The 19,528-nt window shown below is 40.7% G+C and overlaps 1 protein-coding gene across 4 annotated transcripts in view; it reads left to right on the top strand.

The window, feature by feature from the left end:
• LOC145349038 (rho GTPase-activating protein 20-like) overlaps positions 1-19,528 on the top strand; it is a 94,039-nt gene that overhangs the window by 39,601 nt on the left and 34,910 nt on the right. For 3 of the 4 annotated variants that reach the window (XM_080197284.1, XM_080197285.1, XM_080197286.1), the window contains exons 3-8: positions 5,054-5,224; positions 10,752-10,901; positions 11,617-11,658; positions 13,119-13,203; positions 16,650-16,727; positions 18,863-18,929. In XM_080197284.1, coding sequence (XP_080053410.1) covers positions 5,054-5,224; positions 10,752-10,901; positions 11,617-11,658; positions 13,119-13,203; positions 16,650-16,727; positions 18,863-18,929 — 593 coding nt within the window. Of the gene's footprint in view, positions 1-5,053; positions 5,225-8,853; positions 9,368-10,751; positions 10,902-11,616; positions 11,659-13,118; positions 13,204-16,649; positions 16,728-18,862; positions 18,930-19,528 lie in introns of those variants that run through there. The other variant, XM_080197287.1, reaches the window with a different exon arrangement.

Raw genomic sequence — 19,528 nt, 5'->3', positions numbered from 1 at the left:
AACAAGCTATGCAGGCATTAATGGAAGATCCCCAATAGCTCCAACATAAGTGACAAGGTGAGCCTTAAAATTTGTTGGATGGCCGATAGGAATCTATTAATTCCCAGGAATGTCCTGAGGCTCTTTGTTCTAGTTGAGACATTCTTTTGTATCCCTCTATCTCCAGTCTGCTCATGTGCCTATCTAGGTAAGTCTTAAACAACCCAAGCGTGTCTGCCTCCACCACCCTTCTTGGCAGTGCATTCCAGGCCTCCACAACCCTCTGTGTGAAAAACCTCCCTCTAACATCTGAGTTATATCTCACCCCCTCACCTTGAGCCCGTGACCCCTCGTGATTTTCGCATCCAACCTGGGAAAAAGAGTGAACAGCGGGAAGCTATCTATACCCTTTATTATCTTATACACTTCTATTAGGTCTCCCCTCATTCTCCTTCTTCCTTCCAGGAACAACAACCCCAGTTTGCCCAATCTCTCCTCATAGCTAAGACCCTCCATACCAGGCAGCACCCTGGTAAACCTCCTCTGCACTCTCTCTAAGGCCTCCACGTCCTTCCAGTAGTGCGGCGACCAGAACTGGACACAGTACTCTAAATGTGGTCTAACCAACGTTCTATACAACTGCAAAATTAGACACCAGCTTTTATACTCTATACCCCTTCCTATAAACGCAAGCATACCATATGCCTTCTTCACCACAAACCTGCAGACTTGAGTGAAGGAGTTAGGGATTATAGTTAATCTTTTCTCATTTATAAATGTAGCTAGAAGTTCATTAGCAGTCTCTGATTGATGTTTGGCAGCTATCCTGCACATTGAAGTCAGGACTATCAAGTCGGGTTCCAATGTGGGGTCAGGTTTTTTTTTGTTATGGTCCCAGCTAACATTACTACAATGACCAAACCAGTGTAGTCTTCTGCTGCTCACTTTGTGGAAAACCCTGACTATTCCTCCTCACTAAAACAGGAGTCAGTCAGCCATCCATAGACCTTAAGATATTCCTGATATAAATAATTGGAAGTTGTTCTGTCAACACCACAATTTTTGTTGCTGTGGTCCCTTTAAGTCCTGGCAACTCCCACGTGGAGTCAACGCTGCCACCAAGAGTTTGTCTGCAATATTAAAATTAGCCTAACCCCAGGTAATTCTGCATGGCCAGCTGATCTCCCACTTGGTTGTCAGGAATCCCATTCCCCTGCTTTATACTGTTTGATTTCTGTGCATGTGAAAACCCTTGCTAGCAACTTTGGTTATTGTTGGCTGTCCTCAGATAAAATGGAATCATCAAGAAAGAAGAATCTCCTGGCTGGATGAAGACCATCAATATTGGATTTGTTGCATAAGGTCATTTAAAGGAGTGATTATTTTTAAACACTGGATCTGGCAAATGCATCAGCTACTGATGCTCTCAAACCCACAGGGGTTGAAGAAATTATCTTTAGAAATGAGAATGCATCAGCAGACAGCCAAAAACGTCCACAGACACTTGATTCCTTTAATGTCAGCTGTTCAACTAATTAGAAACCTTGCAGAGCATACATTAGCAAGTGATATTTTTATATTCAGAGCCATTGAGAAGCAGAGGGAAGACATTTGACTTATTGAACTCAGCCAGTTCTCTAAGGAGCAATTCAGTCTGTACCATTCCCCTGTTCTATCCCTGTAGCCTGCAAGTTTATTTACTGCCATGCAATGTTCCTTTAAAATCTTTGCTGCTTCCACTGACCTGTAGACAGTGTGTTCCTGGTCATTGCCACTCACTGGGTAAAAAAAATTACACTTTACAGCCCCTTTGTATGTCCTACCCAAAACCTTCACATCTGTGCCTGCTGCTCAGGCTGGGGGCCACCAGCTGCTCGGGCTGGGGCCTGCTGCTCCATTAGCTAATGGGAACCACTTTGTTTTCTTACCTTATTTGAACTCTCATAACCTGGTTCACCTCCAGCAAATCACCTCTCAATCTCCTTTGATCCACTGAGAACAATCCCAGCTTCTCCAACTTAATCTTCTATCTAAATTTCCCCCACTTTTGGAATAATTCTGGTTCATCTCTTAAAGGGTTATCACTTCCTCCTTCAAAGTGCGATGACCAGAACTGCCTGCAATGCTCTAGTTATAGCCAATCAGAGCTTTTGTATTTAATCCCTCTGTATAAAAAGATGTGGGTTTCACTGGCTAGGCCAATGTTTATTACCCATTTCCAATTGCCCTTGAGAAAGTGGTGGTGAGTTGTCTCCTTGAACTGCTGCAGTCCACATGGTGTAAGTTGCTGGTGATGGGTGTTCTCTCTCATCTGCTCCACCTGTCCTTCTAGATGGTAGTGGTCATTGGTTTGGAAGATGCTGTCTAATTTATGAAGCCCAAGGTCTCAAGCTTTGCAAACTATTCTCTCGAACTGTTTGACCATTTTTGGAAGAAACCTTCATTAAACATGCTAATGGGTTCAGATCAGCTGCCTGTTTTGCACCTTGCTCAATTTTACTTTTTTTGTGGGGGGGGGGGGGTCAAAATTTAGGTGGGTTTGGTTAAAACCTGCCCCATGTATATAAAAATCAATTCTTGGCGCACACATTGTAAACTGGTTACAAATATTTGTGACTGCCACGATAGGGCTTTTCAATGTTGAAGCTAATGTGTTGTGTAACACACAATAATTACTGCTTTTTACTGACTAAATTATACTGAAATCAAACATTTTAGAAACCAAATTGACACACATTGTTCAAGATAGTCACTGAATTTTTTTAGCCACCATTTTTTTTCAGTAACTGCAATTTTAACATCGGATACAAACATTTAAATACCTTAAAAAAAAATTTCAAAATAAGCTGATTAAAGACGTCACTAAATTGCTTCTTGAGTTTTCTGATGCCTTCGTTTAAGTTTTTACTAGAAGGTCTTTGCCTGTTCCAAAAACCTGCTCCTTGATTTGATAGTTTTGCATTGAGCTGTGATTCTGCCAAGTGAATTTGTGTTAATTAGTCTGAACATGTGCAATCGGTTATTCCCTTGCAGGAGGAATTAGTACCTCTCCATCAGCGATACTAATGGAAACATTTTCATTTTGCTGTTAGCATTTCTCTTAGATTTTTCTTAAATAGTTTTGAAGAGCGAAATAACAAACTTCATAAGAAAGTTGTGTACGTTGAGATAAAATTAACAGTTCTTATACCATTTTTGTTCCATCATCTTCAGAAAGTTAAATAAGCTACATTACACATTCATATTAAAGTAGTTTCCAAAGTAGAACACCAGTTGAATTTTGGAGCCTATTAAGTCTCTACTTTTGTTTTGTTGATAATTTGAAAAGTAATTGACAATCTCTTAAACCTGAGATAATAAACTAGATAGGCGACCTGACAGATTCTTTTCTCATTCCAATTTAAGTTTTTCTTAATGAAACAAGTGTATTGTATTGTAGAAGGGAATAAGTTTAGGGTAAAGGGGAGGTCTTTAACCTGTTGGAGGGGTGTTAAGGATGAATAGCATGATATTGAAGGTGAAGATAGTGTTTGAATGGCGAGTTCAAAATGGAAGAAATGTATGTAACGATGGGATGGCAAAAAGGGGATGTAAAGGGATAGCGGATGCAATGAGTGATTAAGTGGGAGGGAATAAAAGTGTTTGAGAGGTAGGAAGGAAGCCATTTGGGGCTCCTCTCCAATTGCATTGTGCAATCATTGGTGACTATTTTGCTGCCACACTTCTCTTATTTTCCAAATATGCTATGGTGATGTAAATAGTTGTGTTACTAGACTTGTGATCCTGAATGGATAGGATGCATTCAAATACAAAGTCCATCTTGGCAGTTGGAGATTTTTTAAAAATCCTTAAATTGTCAGTAAAGGGGACTGTTATGTAATTAAATGCTCATTTTCACCTGTCTGGTTCACAAATGCTCTTGCCTATTCTGGCTAAAATATAACTCCAGTCCTGTGGATCATGTTTGCTTAAATTCACTTACAGGATGTGGGAGTTGCTGGCTAAGTCAACATTTATTGCCCTAGTTGTTCTTTGTTCTTTGATGTGGTGTGAACTGTCATCTTGAACCACTGCAGTCCCTGAGGTGTAGGTACACCAACAGCGCTATTAGGGAGGAAGTTCCAGGCTTTTGACCAAGTGACTGTGAAGGAACAGCGATACGTTTCCAAGTCTGGGTGGTAAGTGACTTGGAGTGGAGCCTCCAGGTGGTGATGATCCCAGGAATCTGCTGCTCTTGTCCTTCTAGGTGGTAGTGCTGCTGAATGCTATTGGATGCTTTAGCCATAATAAATATGTGGGGCAGAGAAGAGGGACTGGGTAAAAATTACTGGGCCAGAGAGTCGGCGTGGACTCTATGGACCACATGGCCTCTTTTCCACTGCAGGGATTCTGTGATTCTTTTAATGCTAAAATTGTTGGACTGGGGAATCCCACGATGGTGTTCGCTATGAAATTCCACGATGTTCCAACAATGATGAAGGAAAGGTTGTCTAAATCTTTAATTAAGGTGGTTCTTGAGCTAGAAAGGAACTTGTGGATGATGGTGTTCCCATAACATTGATGCTTGTGTTCTTCTTGGCAGTAGAGTTCAGTGTGAAGTGAAATGTGGTGGAGAGAGGTCTGGGGGGTCAGTACAGTGCATCCAGTGGCTGATGCCTAAGGAATCATAGTGTGCCAGTGATGAAAATATGAAGCCTGTAATGTGGTTGTCTTTCCAAAGTGGTTTTCCAGGTTCACACTGTGCAGTTTTGCAGCAGAACACTGTACCCTATCTACTCTGGTCTGAGTAAGGCTTGCATGATAACTGGGTATAAACTGCAATGGTTGTGCTGCTTAAAGGTGAGATGTCACTGAAATGAGAAGCAGTTGGATGAGTTTTATACCTGGAGAAACAGAAACAAGCTACTCTTAAATCTCTTGATGTTGTTGCTGTACTTAAATTGAGCAACATGTTAATGTTATTTTAGCACTTCAACATATACTTAAAATTAATCAGTTGCTGAGGTGACAAATGGGTTCAGTTTGCTGAAATGATTTGACCATCAGTTTATATTTGTTTTGCTCTGTTTTGCAGAGAAACCTGCCGGTCTCCTGTCAGTCCAGAGTTCTGTCCTCTTGTTCAGTCAATGATCGCACCGTACAGAACATTCCTTATGGAAGGACACACCCAGCTCAAGACTGGTCTCCAAACCCAAGACCGACATCTCTTCCTGTTCAATGATGTTTTAGTCATTGCAAAATCCAAGTAAGAAAAGAGCAGGAGAATGTCATACAGATGTTAAATGTTAACTCTATTTCTTGCTCAACAGATGTTGCCAGACCTGCTAAGCTTTTCCAGCATTTTTTATTTCAGATTTCCATCTTCTACAGTATTTTGATTTTCTTTTCAGAAGAAGAGTGGATCTCAACTTCACCAGTTCTTTTGAACTTGGTTTTAGTGAGACAGTGAGTCTACGCACCATCTTGCAAAGACTATGAGAGCAGAGGAGGTTTATAAAGTACTAGTGGTTTCTAGTTCTTAATAAGGAAAAATAGTTCTTATAACTCAAAACCATTCAAATGAGGAACATACCAGCTTCAAAGTAACTGATCTCAACTGAGCCAACAGTTGGGGGGGATCACAATTGACCTTTAGACTAAGGAGAAGAATAATAAACCAAGGCTCCTACTTTTGGAGCTAAAAAGATATTGAGACACAGCATTCATGAGTGATGAATCCTTTATTGTTTTCTTATTGATAAGGAGAGGAGACCGGAAGAATTCCTAAGCCTTCTTCAGTCTGCTCTGCTCAATTGTGTACGTGATGTGGGTATGCCGGCGTTGGACTGGCGTAAACACAGTAAAAAGTCTGACAACACCAGGTTTTAGTCCAACCTATTTATTTGATAATATACTCACAAGCTTTCGAGGGACACCCTCTTCTTCAGGTGAATGGAGAGTTCTGGCCTCAGACAGAGCATATAAAGCACAGACAGTTTAGAGATTACTGATTAGAATGCGAATCTTTACACCTAACCTGCTGTTCAAGACCTGAAGTGGCTGACAATGTGAGTGGAAGGAGCACTGATCACAGTTTAAAGAGATGTGTATTGTCTCCAGACAGTACAGTAGGTGAGGTTTTGCAAACCCAGGCAAGTCACGGGGGTTACAGATAGTGCGACATGAACCCAAGATCCCTGTTAAGACCGTCCTCATGTGTGCGGAACTTGGCTATCAGTCTCTGTTCAGCGACTCTGTGCTGTCGTGTGTCATGAAAGCCGCCTTCACGACACACGACAGCGCAGAGTCGCTGAACAGAGACTGATAGCCAAGTTCCGCACACATGAGGACGGTCTTAACAGGGATCTTGGGTTCATGTCGCACTATCTGTAACCCCCGTGACTTGCCTGGGTTTGCAAAACCTCACCTACTGTACTGTCTGGAGACAATACACATCTCTTTAAACTGTGATCAGTGCTCCTTCCACTCACATTATCAGCCACTTCAGGTCTTGAACAGCAGGTTAGGTGTAAAGATTCGCATTCTAATCAGTAATCTCTAAACTGTCTGTGCTTTATATGCTCTGTCTGAGGCCAGAACTCTCCATTCACCTGACGAAGAGGGTGTCCCTCGAAAGCTTGTGAGTATATTATCAAATAAATAGGTTGGACTAAAACCTGGTGTTGTCAGACTTTTTACAATTGTGTACAGTCAGCCTTTTTTATATAGGGCATTTCTTACAACCTTTCGTAAAGATAATTGTTTCTAATTACACACCGGTAAATTATTTATTTACATATGATACAAAGAGGTTGGCCTGAGTCATAGCTGTTTAATCATGTCCCATCGGTATTGTCATAATCTTTAGTGGTAGACAGATGAAATGTCTGTTCAAACAATGGTCACTCAATCATGTCTTAATTACAGTTTCATTGCTGTTAGCAAGGACGTTCAATTGTGTCCTGTTGATATAGTAAAATATCCACCTTTTGTCTGCACTGTCTGTTTCATGCATATGCAGAGTGAGAGTGCTATTGCTGATGTGCTGATTTTCCTGGTCCCCTAGCCAACCGCTTGCTGAGCTTAGTTCTCTCCCACACTGCTCCAGATTGCTCTCATTTGAATCCTATTGGAAAATGCAAATGTGTTCACTTTGGGTGAGTGCAAATCTGTGATGATGGACGAATAGACTCGTCATTTAGGTTTGTGCACGATAACTTGGGTGAGGTACCAGGGGGCTGCTTCTCAAGGAACTGTGTCCACTATGAAGTGCTTTCCCAGCACTATTTAATACAAGGCCAACATGCTGAATGGTGAGTAGTTTTGAGATTTGTTTTGGCATTATCTGCAGGCCATTGGATTGGATGGAGCACTTGTTGGAATGTTGCTTTCCCAGCTCTTGTGGTCTGGGTTCAAAACTGATAGAAATCTTTGTCCTCCACCATTGCGAATATCCTGCATGAAATGAGTGCTAAAGTTTAACTCCAAATCTTGTTAGGAGTAAAGTTTTAAGCATCAAGGTCTTGTATTTAAACCAGAGAAATTCTCACTTTTCTTCACAAAGCAAACATTGAAATAATATTTGTAAGGATCTTCCTCTTCAACTCATTGGGAAAAATAATTTCCCACCCTGAATGACTCCAGCCTCTGAACTGATTCGTGTGAGTTATTCATACCTTGTTTAAAGCTGGTCATGATTTACCTTTTGTACTTCAGACTTCTAATGTTTCTCCTCAATGACTTTTGTCCCTCTTCTTCCTGTGATTTACACAGTGCATCTTATTATCTAGCTTGATTTTTCTCCAAGTCCCTTGTTCTGGTCTCCTGATATTTTGACCTCCTGGATGTAAATTGAGCCATTTAGTATCTTTTTGGCCTTCTGATCTGAGCCAATCAGCTCTTTCATCTGCTATGTTGCTTCCAGACTGATTACCAGGAATTGCTGCAGTAGCAGTTTTCCAGTACTCCCTGTACTCTGAAACTGCTTCCTCCTCACGGTTTCCGAGAATAATCCTGCCTCTCGGCCATGTTCCGTGAATATCTCACACTGGGAAAATCAATAGCCACTCTAGGTGTTACATTTCAAATGAGATTGAATAGAGCCTTTTTGTCAAAATAAGACTCGTTCTGATTAATTTACCCCCTCTTGTTTCAATCTCCAATAATAAACTGAACCTCATATGCGTATTTCTGCAGCTTGTGCACAAAATGTTCCTGTAGTACTCCAGCTGAAGCCAGTTTTGCGTCACCAGGACCTACAAAAACTGTCTGGGTTGAAGCAACCGGTTTGTAATCTCCTGTTCCTCACTTCCCATTGGGCGGGCCTCCACTTGCTCAATAAGGGAGCTTGTACTCTGTGAAGCCCATGGGGAGATCCATCAACAATCCTCTATGTCTGTTGCGGCTGTCATAACAGTTCCATTGACTTATGTGTCAGCACATCTTACATATACACTGAGGCCATGTTGCAGCAAATCATGCCAGACAGTCCACCAACTAGAAGCTTTGCTGATGGGAAAACTTTTTTCAAGGTTCAATTAGTAACTTATTGATATTGTACATCATTTCAAAGTTGCAATGATTTATTCGACTGATTTATTCCTTGTGGAATATAAAAGGAAAATGAATTACTAATGTAAACTGACCAAATAAAGTGCACAGTCACCACGGTGTTGTTTTCTTCCCTACTCCCCAATTTCTTTTCTCAGCTCATTAAGCTGATTAGCCATAAAACGAAACCAAAACATTGTGGTTGCTGGAAATCTGAAATAAACAGAGGAAATACTGGAAATATTAGCACCTGTGGAGAGAGAGAAACAAGAGTAACATCTCGGGCCAATGATTTTCATCAGAGAGCTGGAAATGTTGCTATTGCCCAGTTAACCCTGGTGGGCTACTATCGTATGTGTGCCAGCAACTCTTTGGCATTCTACTTGAGTGGTCATAGTCTGCGTGTGGCCAAACACCCAATGCCAGCATGCCTTTCAACCATAGGAGCATGGGAGTTGGTCCCATCCTCACCTGACATTGACTTCTACTTTTCAGCAGGGTCATTGAATCCTGATCTGACGTGGGAATCCAGATTCCTCTGGCATTGACTCCAACATAGTCCTTGCAAAAATCAGCTAGCAAAATAAGGATCAAGTTTGGAGTCAGAGTGAACTATGAACTTTCTTAGAATTCAGTTGCAATTTTTTTTTAGAGATTTCACAAAGTAACAGTGGATAAAAAGAAGCTACTATGGAAAAAGCATAGACAACACAAGTACCAGGAACCTGACATGGACCTGGAATAGAACATACCTATGTAACCCAAAGAAAGGAGAATCTTAAATAAGACGGCATAGGTTTTATGGTGAGATGACAGAGATGCAAAAAGATCCAGAGGATAAACTTTTTCACACAGTGTGGTGAGTGTCTGGAATGAACTGCCAAATGTAGTAGTAGAGGCAGGTACAATTTTGTCTTTTAAAAAGCATTTTGATAGTTACATGAGTAAAATGAGTATAGAGGGATATGGGCCAAACGAGGGCAATTGGGATTAGCTTAGTGGTTTTAAGAAGAAAGGAGGTATGGCCGTATTGGGCCGAAGGGCCTATTTCAATGCTGTAAATCTCGATGACTTTAACTTCTCTGTGAGGGGAAGAAAATTGCAACGTTTCTTGTGTGCTCATTATTAAACACCTGAAAGCAGATTAAATTCTTCATTTACCATTTAAAAGTTATTCTGCTTATGATACTTAGCTTCATTTTGATAAGGAAATTTTGTTAACTTCTCCATTTAGAAAATATCTGTTTCACAGCATCAAAAACACACGTGCGTGTGTCTGTCTCATGAGGCTGGAGTGGGCACCCAACGTTGTTTTGTGATGCTGTGCCATTTTGTCAGATGTGGGAAAGCTGGCCAATTGCCAGCCAATGGAGCCACATAAGTGGCCAATTAGAGAGCACTTCCTGCCTCTGTGGGCACTATGCCCACATTATTGGGCCAACTGTGGTGTGGAGAAACCAGATGGTGAAACCTAGTGGGTTCTAGGATGGGCCCTTTTTGGGCATTCCATGCCCTAAGGGAGGGGGCGCCTGGGTGGCAATGGCAGTCCTGCAGCAAAAGCATCACCTAGTAACCCCCTCCACCCATGGCCAATTATCACGGCCTGTCTGCCTGGCTCTGGTATTCCCCGATCACACTTGTCTCTTCAAGGAGAGCTGCCTATTGAGCTGCCTACCCATGAGATTGAGCTACTGTCCTTAAAAGGAATGGCAGGACTTGCAACAGCCACTGAATTGGCTTCCCATGAGAACATGCCTCCCTTGGTTCCAGTGCTGGCCAAACAGGAATCACTTCCTCATCTCCCACTCTCAGGCCCCAAAGGTCTATTATCCCAGTCAAACTCAATCCACAAAAAAAAACATTAAGCCAGCATGGAATTCTAAACATTGATTTGCAAGGAAAGGTCAACATAAAATACGAAGGAAAATAGAGCCACCTTTTAATTCAGATATGCTATTGAAACAAAGAATATTATGATTAGGACTTGTCAGCGGCGTGACAAAATCCAGACACACTCTTACCAGAAACTTCCACCTTAATTCAGTGAGAAGCAAAACTGAGTGTGACGCTGAGAAAACTCAATTAGCCAGTGCGCTCAGCAAATGGCAGAAAGGAAAAGAAGGGGGAGTTGAAACCAGAGATTGCTGATAGCCTGCTGCACATAGCAAAGGATGTTATTAGGATGAATGGTGGATAGGGCAATTTTAAAATGACTCCTGCCATATACTACTTGCATTTCGCAGATCTGCGTTACATTTCAAGCTGAAAAAGCGTGTCAGACTCTGTGAGGTGTGGATGGCGACCTGCATGGAGGAAGTGTGTGAAGGGAGCACGAGTCCAGAACTTTCCTTTGTGATGGGTTGGCCCACAACTAACTGTGTGGCTACTTTCAGGTAGGGAATAGTTTTAGGATCCATACTGATTGGATCAGAATAATGCCAATTTGCTCAATTGGTATTCTTTGGTTGGCCTAATTTCAAATTTATTAGGGTCATAGTTCGACAGATACCACGAACTAATCCCTCACACCCGTGATTGTGCTAAACATGCGATGCAAATTAGACCATTTCCAGACCATATTTTAATTAAAGCTACTGTTGGTATAATCTAAGTATGGAATTAATGAACATATCAATTAATGGGCTTCAAATTAGTGATCAGACTTGGAAAGCTAAGCAGGTTTTGAAGGGGGCAAATAAAGGTCAGTTAAGGATGCCATATTTTAAAGAAGGAAAAGAAACCAGGGCCTGTGATTGCTCAATGACATGAGGCAGAACTTGAAATTTATGCCCTGTTTACTCACATTGGTGCCTTCATTCTGTTCAATGTAGGCAAATCCCTGAAAGATTGCTCTATATCATGCTGCTGTAAGCTAATTGTAGAATTGCCAATAATGAATGCAAGTTCTAAAGAAGGCAAAAATATATAAAAACCCTTTTTTGTCTATATTTAATTCAACTAGATAAAGCATATTCCAAGAGTATTATCCTGTCTTTTAGACACTACTGTGGCATTGAGATGGGCAGTGTCTTTCTTTGTGAATCATTTTTTCCAGTAACAAGATTCAGTGTTGTTTTTGAAATGTAATGGATTTTTTCTTTGCTACAGCACACCAGAACAAAAAGAGAAATGGCTGTCTTGTCTCCACAGGTACAAAACATGTTATGTGATTTCAGTAATCTGACATTATTGTAAGGCTTTAATGCAAAAAAGATAAAACTGCAAAAAAACAATGGTTTTCGATCAGGCTGTTTACCGCAAAGCTAGTGAATTCATTTCAAGCTGCTTCTCCTGGGATCTACCCTCTGTATGATTGTGGTCAACTGAGGAGGTACCATGGGAGCCTAGGCACATGTACATACAAGCAAACATATGAATTAGGAGTAGGCCATTTGGCCCCTTGAGCCAGCTCCACTATTTAATAAAATCTTAACTTTCCTGTCTGCCCCCATAACACTTGATGCCCTGGCCACCTTGTTGATCAATAGTCCATCTAACAGCCTTGAGTATTATCAATGTCCCTAATTGTCCTTAGGAAAGTCATGCTGAGCCTTTACTGAATGACTTGTTTCATTTCGGAGGACAGTTAAGAACAATCATGTTGCTGGGGTCCAGAGTCACATCGGCCAGATTGGGTAAGGATGGTAGATTTTTTTCCCTAAAAGACATTAGTGAATTAGAGGGCTTTTTGGGGCAACCCAGTAATTGGCTACCTTTATGGTGCATCAATCATCAATTGCTTGATCTGCAATTATAAAACAGGATCCCACATAATTCCTGAAGGTGTCCTGCTCAAAAGAACAGATTAATGCGGAACATGGCAGGAAAGGAAGCAGGGTCAGTTAGAGTCAGTGACTCCTGTTATTTCAACCATTGCCCCGACCCCATCCCCATAAGACTGTCCAACTTAATTGCAGGGGCAATTAAAATCTGGCCTGTCACTTTGAAAATGGTGGCACAGTGGTTACCACTGCTGTCTCACATGCCAGAGACCTGGGTTTGATTCCTGACTTGGGTCACAGTCTGTGTGAGGTCTCCCCGTATCTGTGTGGGCTTCCTTTGGATGCTCCAGTTTCCTCCCACAGTCCAAAAGTTGTATTAGTTAGGTAGATTGGCCATGCTAAATTGCCCCTCAGTGTACCCAAACAGGCACCAAAGTGTAGAAACTAGGGGATTTTCACAGTAACATCATTGCAGTGTTAACGTAAGCCTACTTGTGACACAATAAATAAACTTAAACTTTAAAAATAATGAAGCATATGGAGGCTGAATTATCATGAGAATATTAAACCCATGCAGAGGAAATTAGATATGGGAACTAAGGAGAAGTTGACCTATTTATATTCTAAGATAATTTTGGTGAAATTTTTTATTCATTTGTTTTAATAAACCTTTCTACAATAAAATTACATCATGGGTTCTACTGCTTCAATGCCTCACAATTACAAACTCTTTCACTTTCAAATGAGCTTTAATTATTTATAATTGGTGCTGTTTTAACTCCATTACCTGTACAAAACCATTTGAATGATAAATCTGATTGCTGCATTATTTCCATGTCAGATTCTGAAACATTACCTGTGTTTCTCCCTCCCCCTGTCCCCATTTAGATGTATTAAAGAAGAGAAAGAAAAAGAGAATCCTAAAAGTATTCCTTTGAAGATCATTACTAGAAATGTTGGAAGCTGTGTACATGTAAGTAGAGTAACAGAATAATAGAGTCCATCTGCAGTCTAACATGCTTGGCTTCACCAGTTTTTCAACATATTGTCCATGGATCCTGAATCAAACAAGTTATTTAATTTTGAGTTGGTGAAATAAACCTAATTAAGCTTCGTGCAGCTCAGAATTCTCATTCTTTCACTCATTGGATGAAATTTTTCCCTCAGTGCAAAGAGCACTGGCTGAGGTAATTGAATTGATTTATTATTATCACATGTATTGCTTCACAGTGAAAAGTATTGTATCTTTTGAGCTGTTACAGACAAAATATACCGTTCATAGAGTATGCAAGGCAGAAGGAAAAGAGAAGGTGCAGATTATAATGCTGCAGTTACTGATACGGTGATGAGAAAGATCAGCTTAATAAGTGGCGGGACCATTCAAAAGTCTGGTGGCAGCAGGGAAGAAGCTGTTCTTGAGTTGGTTGGTACATGTTTGCAGATTTCTGTATCTTCTTCCTGATGGAAAAAGGTGGAAGAAAATATGCCAGTGTGCGTGGGGTCCTTGATTATGCGAGCTGCTTTTCCAAAGCAGTGAGAAGTGTAGACAGAGTCAATGGATGGGAGGCTGGTTTGCATGATGGACTGGGCTACATTCACAACCCTTCCTAGTTTCTTGAAGTCTTGGTAGAGCAACAGCCATACCAAGCTGTGATGTTCTAAGAAAACTGCAGTGCAGCTTTCTAGCTGCCCAGCTGAGTTATCTCTCCAAATTTTAGTGTTTTTTTTATTTGGGGGCACAGTTTTTGCCATTACTCTAGCAGAGTGAGGCCTGAAAAGAAATCTTTTAAAGGGTGTTCTAATTTGCAATAAGAATGAACACCACACCCCTGCCGACAAGCTTCAGGGTCAATCCCTCCACACTCTTAACAGGGGCATTGGAGAGATGATGCCTCTCTCCCCAACTAAGTACTGGGACCACCCTCCTGCCAAACACAGGTATTGGGAAACCTTAACTCTGAGATTTTGGGCCTACACTGACAGATAACAGTCAAAATTGCCCCGTTGCACCATTTGATCCCCTTAACTTCATTCAAACTCTTTTCAAACATAAACTAATGAATTTGAAGGCTCAAGTTATTGACAAAACAATTGGACAAACCATTTAAAATCAAAGAAAGCAGAAGAAACCTCTCTTTTTGACTCATTTCTGAATTGTTGAAACGTCTACTATTTGCTTTGTTGCAGGCATTGCCTGAAGGCTGTTCAGCCTAATCACATTAACTAAATACAGGGCGGCAACTGTCTGGCCACGACCCTCTCCCCGGAGAGACCCCCAGAACAGATTCACATCTAGCCAGTGACATGTATTAAAGTGAGCTTATGTGGTCCCACAGTAGGTTTCACACCATTCCACCGGTGAGGGGCCAATAAGATCGGAACTCGGGAACTGGCTGGCATGATTCGCACCCTCCGGATTTTGAGTACGTGCCACCATTCCTATTTCTTATGTTCTTATGTCATTCCTGCAGACAGAGAGTGGGGGATCAAAATTACCCCCACAGTGACTGATTCTCACCTCAGCACTGAGTCCTGCCAACTGTCCCCAGATACCCCAGAAGAAATTTTGCAGTTCACTTGTTAACTAATGAGTTTGCCAGTCTGTCCTCTGATTTAACTTCTGAACTTAATATCTTGCATGTTGTCCTTTTAAAAATGTCACTTTCACAGAGAAAGTTTGTGAAAAGTTGTACTTGCCAAAAGTAAAATGAACTGCTCTGCATCTATCGGCTTTTAGGACCAACTGTTGTGAACCAAGACCTGAACTGGCATCCGGCATTTCACAATTGACCAATTTAGTTTAGAATTGAATGTAAGCAAAATTGGTCATTTTAAAGAGGGATGAGATGGGAGCAACTGATTTAAATGGTATTTTTAAATTAATATCTCAGTTTTAATCTTATCAAGTGAATTGAAATTCCAAAACTGGAAAATCCCACCTGAGGTCAACAGACCATTCTATGGTCTGTCTCCGTCCCTGTCCCACTATGATTCCCATGGTGGACAGAATGGGAAAATTCCCCTCAAAGTGTGCAACTGCTTCAAGATATACAGAGGAAAATATCATATTGTCAAATAATTATCAAAATAAAAGACAATAATGTATATGGAGTGAGTCTGGCTGATTTGTGCAATGTGTGCTAGCTATCCTATTAAACCTCAAGCTTCCACACAAGTGCATCATATTGGTGTAATATTCTTTGATGTATTTTGGCAAATGTTTCAATGCTAGCTAATATTTTTAAAGCATGCACTGGGTTGGGAAGATGTGGAAAAATCAATCCCAAGGGAAGAATCATGAGATTTACTGGACTTTGATGATTTTTTAAATTTTTGGTAAGCTTTTTACTTGCAGCCCGTGGTACCAGAGCTGTGCTTCATAGAGAAGCAAAGAAAGTCAAGTTTGAATGTGATGTTTTTCTATCCTGCTTACTTAATTTTCAACAGCATCCATTTACACAATATAACAAATGTAGAATAAAAGAAGGCCGTTACTTTCATATGTACTTGAGCGTCACAGGTGTTGCATGAGGAGAAGGTTGCCACAAAAGAGATCAAAGTCCACCAGTTGGAACTGGAGTTTCACCTACCAGTTTAGAGCCTGCAGCAATCTCGAGAAGGAGTTCATAGAATCAGAATTTTAACTATTCCAGGGAATAATTAATCTTACTGTCTGAGCTGCTCTCCGGGGCACTGTGCATGACTTAAAATATAGATCTACACATCACGTAAATTATTTGCCTGCCAGGTATAAGCTTATTTAATAATTAAAAACTATAAATTTGCCCATTTTTATCGGGGGTCATGTTGAGATTGTGTCGTTTCGACCCAGCCCAGCCAAAGAACGTCTCCTAAGATAATATCCTTTCTCTCCTTTGTGGAGGTGCAGAATTAGCCTGGATTACTGCTGCTCTGATTGCTCCCATTTCCAGAGATTGGCGCTCCTCTCCCTTTTTTCTTTCCCTGCTCCCACCCTGCCTTTAGTTGACTTGGTCTAAAGTGTTCCCTTTCTGATCACTTCACTAGTCTGCTAGTGGACTGAGGTCCAGTTCTCAAAATGGACCCCGTCACACATCAGGACCACTGGCTGTTGCGTTCTGTTAGTCAGATGCCTGAATCTACTTGAGGAGTAAAATTCTTCCTCTCACCATTTTTTAAAAGACAAGTCAGTAAAATAAATATTCCTGATGTGAGACACAGACTATAACGGCAAAGTCACGGAGGCCATTTTGTCAGAGCTTTGCCAAGTTCATTTTCAGAACCAAATGCCCTTGTTAGTCTGACTGGGGACATAAAACACAATCTGGGATATGTACAAAAATAGCTTAGTGAGGGGAAAGTGTTCGCTGCCCTTTTATGGAGCCTCAATATAGATTTAAATTGCATTTTTAGTAAGTTCTCTTCACCTATTTCTTTCAGTCAAAGATTTTGACCGTGAACAACACAGACACAGCGAATGATGTTGTTGCCATGACACTTCAGCAGTTTGGCATCACAGTAAGTCAATAACTAGTTGCATCTATTTTTAGACTACTTTTGCTAAATTTAATTTTTTTAACTTTTTATGATCTAATTAATTCCTTAAACTATTTATAGTTACCTTGCCCTTTGGAACCTTTCAAATCTGTTAGAAGTTCTCTAAAACCACATCAGGATTCAATTATTTTAGATTAATCACATGACTAAAAATGACCATTATATAATTGATGCCCCTAAATTTCAAAACCTTCATTAACCAAGAATAGTAAATCAAAATATATCCTAATTTTATTTTATGGGATTTCAGACGTTCAAATAGTTTTACACAAATAAATATTCCTTGTGTTATAAATTTATAGAGAAATGTCATCCTAAACCCAGAGCTGGATATAGTAATAAAGTTTTAAAGTTTATTTGTTAGTGTCACAAGCAGGCTTATGTTAACATTGCAATGAAGTTACTGTGAACAAAGAACAACCCAGCACGGGAAACAGGCCCTTCGGCCCAACGAGCCCGTGCTGCCATCCCCTTTATTAAAGCCTTTAAACACAGGATATCATTTTAAATATTCACGCTATGCAAGTGCCAGGCAATGACCATCTCCAATAAAAGAGAATCTAATCATTTTCCCTTGACATTCAATGTCATTACCATCACTGAATCCACCACCATCAACACCCTAGCTAGGGGCTACCATTGACCCAAACTGGAGCTGAATCAGCCATTTAAATACTGTGGTTACAAGAGCAGGTCAGAGGCTGGGAATACAATGGAGAATAACTCACCTCCTGATTTCCCCAAAGTCTGTCTGCAAGACTCAAGATGTGGAGATGCCGGCGTTGGATTGGGATAAACACAGTAACAAGTCTCACGACACCAGGTTAAAGTCCAACAGGTTTATTTGGTAGCAAACGCCACTAACTTTTGGAGCATTTACACTCATCTGACGAAGGAGCAGCAAGATCTCCCACTCACCTGATGGAGGAGCAGCAAGCATTCCAAAAGCTAGTCGTGTTTCCTACTAAGTAAACCTATTGGACTTTAACCTGATGTTGTGAGACTTCTCATTATGCAAGACTCAAATCAGGAGTATGCTGCAATACTTTCCATTTGCCTGGATGAATGTAGCTGCAACAACATCAAGGAGCTTGACACCATCCAAGACAAATCTTCAACATTAATTTCCTCCACTACTGATGCACAGTGGCAATAGTGTGGACCATCTACAAGATGCACTACTACAACTCAGCAAAATTCCTTTGACAGTATGTTCCAAACCTGTAACCTCCACCACCTAAAATGACAAGGCAGCAGATACATAGGAATCCGACCACCTACAAGTTTCCCTCCAAGTCACGCACCGTCCTGACTTGGAAATAATATCATCATTCCTTCACTGTTGCTGGGTCAAATTCTGGAATTCCCTCACTAACAGCATATGGGTGTACTTGCACCTTGGGGATTGCAGTGATTCAAGAAGTCATCTCACCATCACTTTTAGGGCAATTAGGAGTGGGCAATAAATACTGCCCTAGTCAGTGATGCCATTGCCCCATGAATGAATCTTTAAGAAATTTCCCACACTTGTTATATTTTTCATCATCTCTTCGTTTTAACTTGATAAAGTCACAATGATTACCTATTATTCCAAATAGAATAACACCACCTCAGATACTCCATGGTATAACTCGTATCCATACTTAAACTAGGTTTACTAAATTAAATATTTTTCAACTTGACAACTCAATTAACTAACTATTATAGAACTACTGGAATGTGTGTCCATGCTTCCACTGAGTTCTGAAACTTCACTTATACAGGACAGGGGCCTAATCTTAATTTGTGATGATGGTATAAAGCGGACAGCATTGGATGTTTCCTTTTAAATATCCCCCACTATCTTTATTCCCATCGACTTCAATGGAAATAAAAATCAGAAGAGATGCTTCTCGGGTGATGGGTAATCAAAGTCGAAATTACCCCAAATACTGTCAACTTGTTCCAATCAATTGCTGTTTTTAGAAAATATTGTTGTAAACTCATGTTGATGAATGAAAATATTAATATTCCATTTGCTTTATCTTGTACTGACCCTCCTCATCAAAACCTTTCCCAGGGTAATCACATGATGTCTTTTACTTTGTGTTTTATAGGGTAATCCAAAAGATTATCAACTTTGGGTCATCTCTGGTAAGGAAGATGCCCCCTATCCACTTATTGGTAAGCTTTAGAATATTTAAGTGATTGTAATTTATTCTTGATCTTTAGCACAACTGAACACTTAATGTATTGTTTTAGTCATTTTTTTATTCACAGTACCCATTGGCTATGCCAGCATTTATTGCCCATCCCTAATAGTCCTTGAGAAGGTAGTGATGAGCTGCCCTCTTGAAGGGCGACAGCCCAAGTGCTATTAAGCAGGAGATTCCAGAAGTTTGGCCCAGTGACAGTAAAGGATTGATGACTAGCGGCACAGTAGCACAGTGGTTAGAACTGCTGCTTCACAGTTCCAGGGACCTGGGTTCGATTCTTGGCTTGGGTCACTGTCTGTGTGGAGTTTGCACGTTCTCCCCATGTCTGTGTGGGTGTCCCCCGGGTGCCCCATTTTACTGCCACGTTCTGAAAGACGTGTTGGTTAGTTTCTTTGACCTGAACAGGCGCCGGAATGTGACGACTAGGAGAATTTCACAGTAACTTCATTGCAGTGTTAATGTGAGCCTTAATGTGACTAATAAATAAACTTTAACTTTAAATAGTTCCAAGTCTGGATGCAGTGTGGCTTGATTGGAAATATGCAGAGGGGTGGTGTTCCAGTATGT

The sequence above is a fragment of the Carcharhinus amblyrhynchos genome, chromosome 10 (genome assembly GCF_965287045.1).
Source record: "Carcharhinus amblyrhynchos chromosome 10, sCarAmb.v2.hapA, whole genome shotgun sequence".
Taxonomy (NCBI): domain Eukaryota; kingdom Metazoa; phylum Chordata; class Chondrichthyes; order Carcharhiniformes; family Carcharhinidae; genus Carcharhinus; species Carcharhinus amblyrhynchos.
Note: the sequence above shows the minus strand (reverse complement) of the source record. Positions and strands in the feature narration are given on the sequence as shown.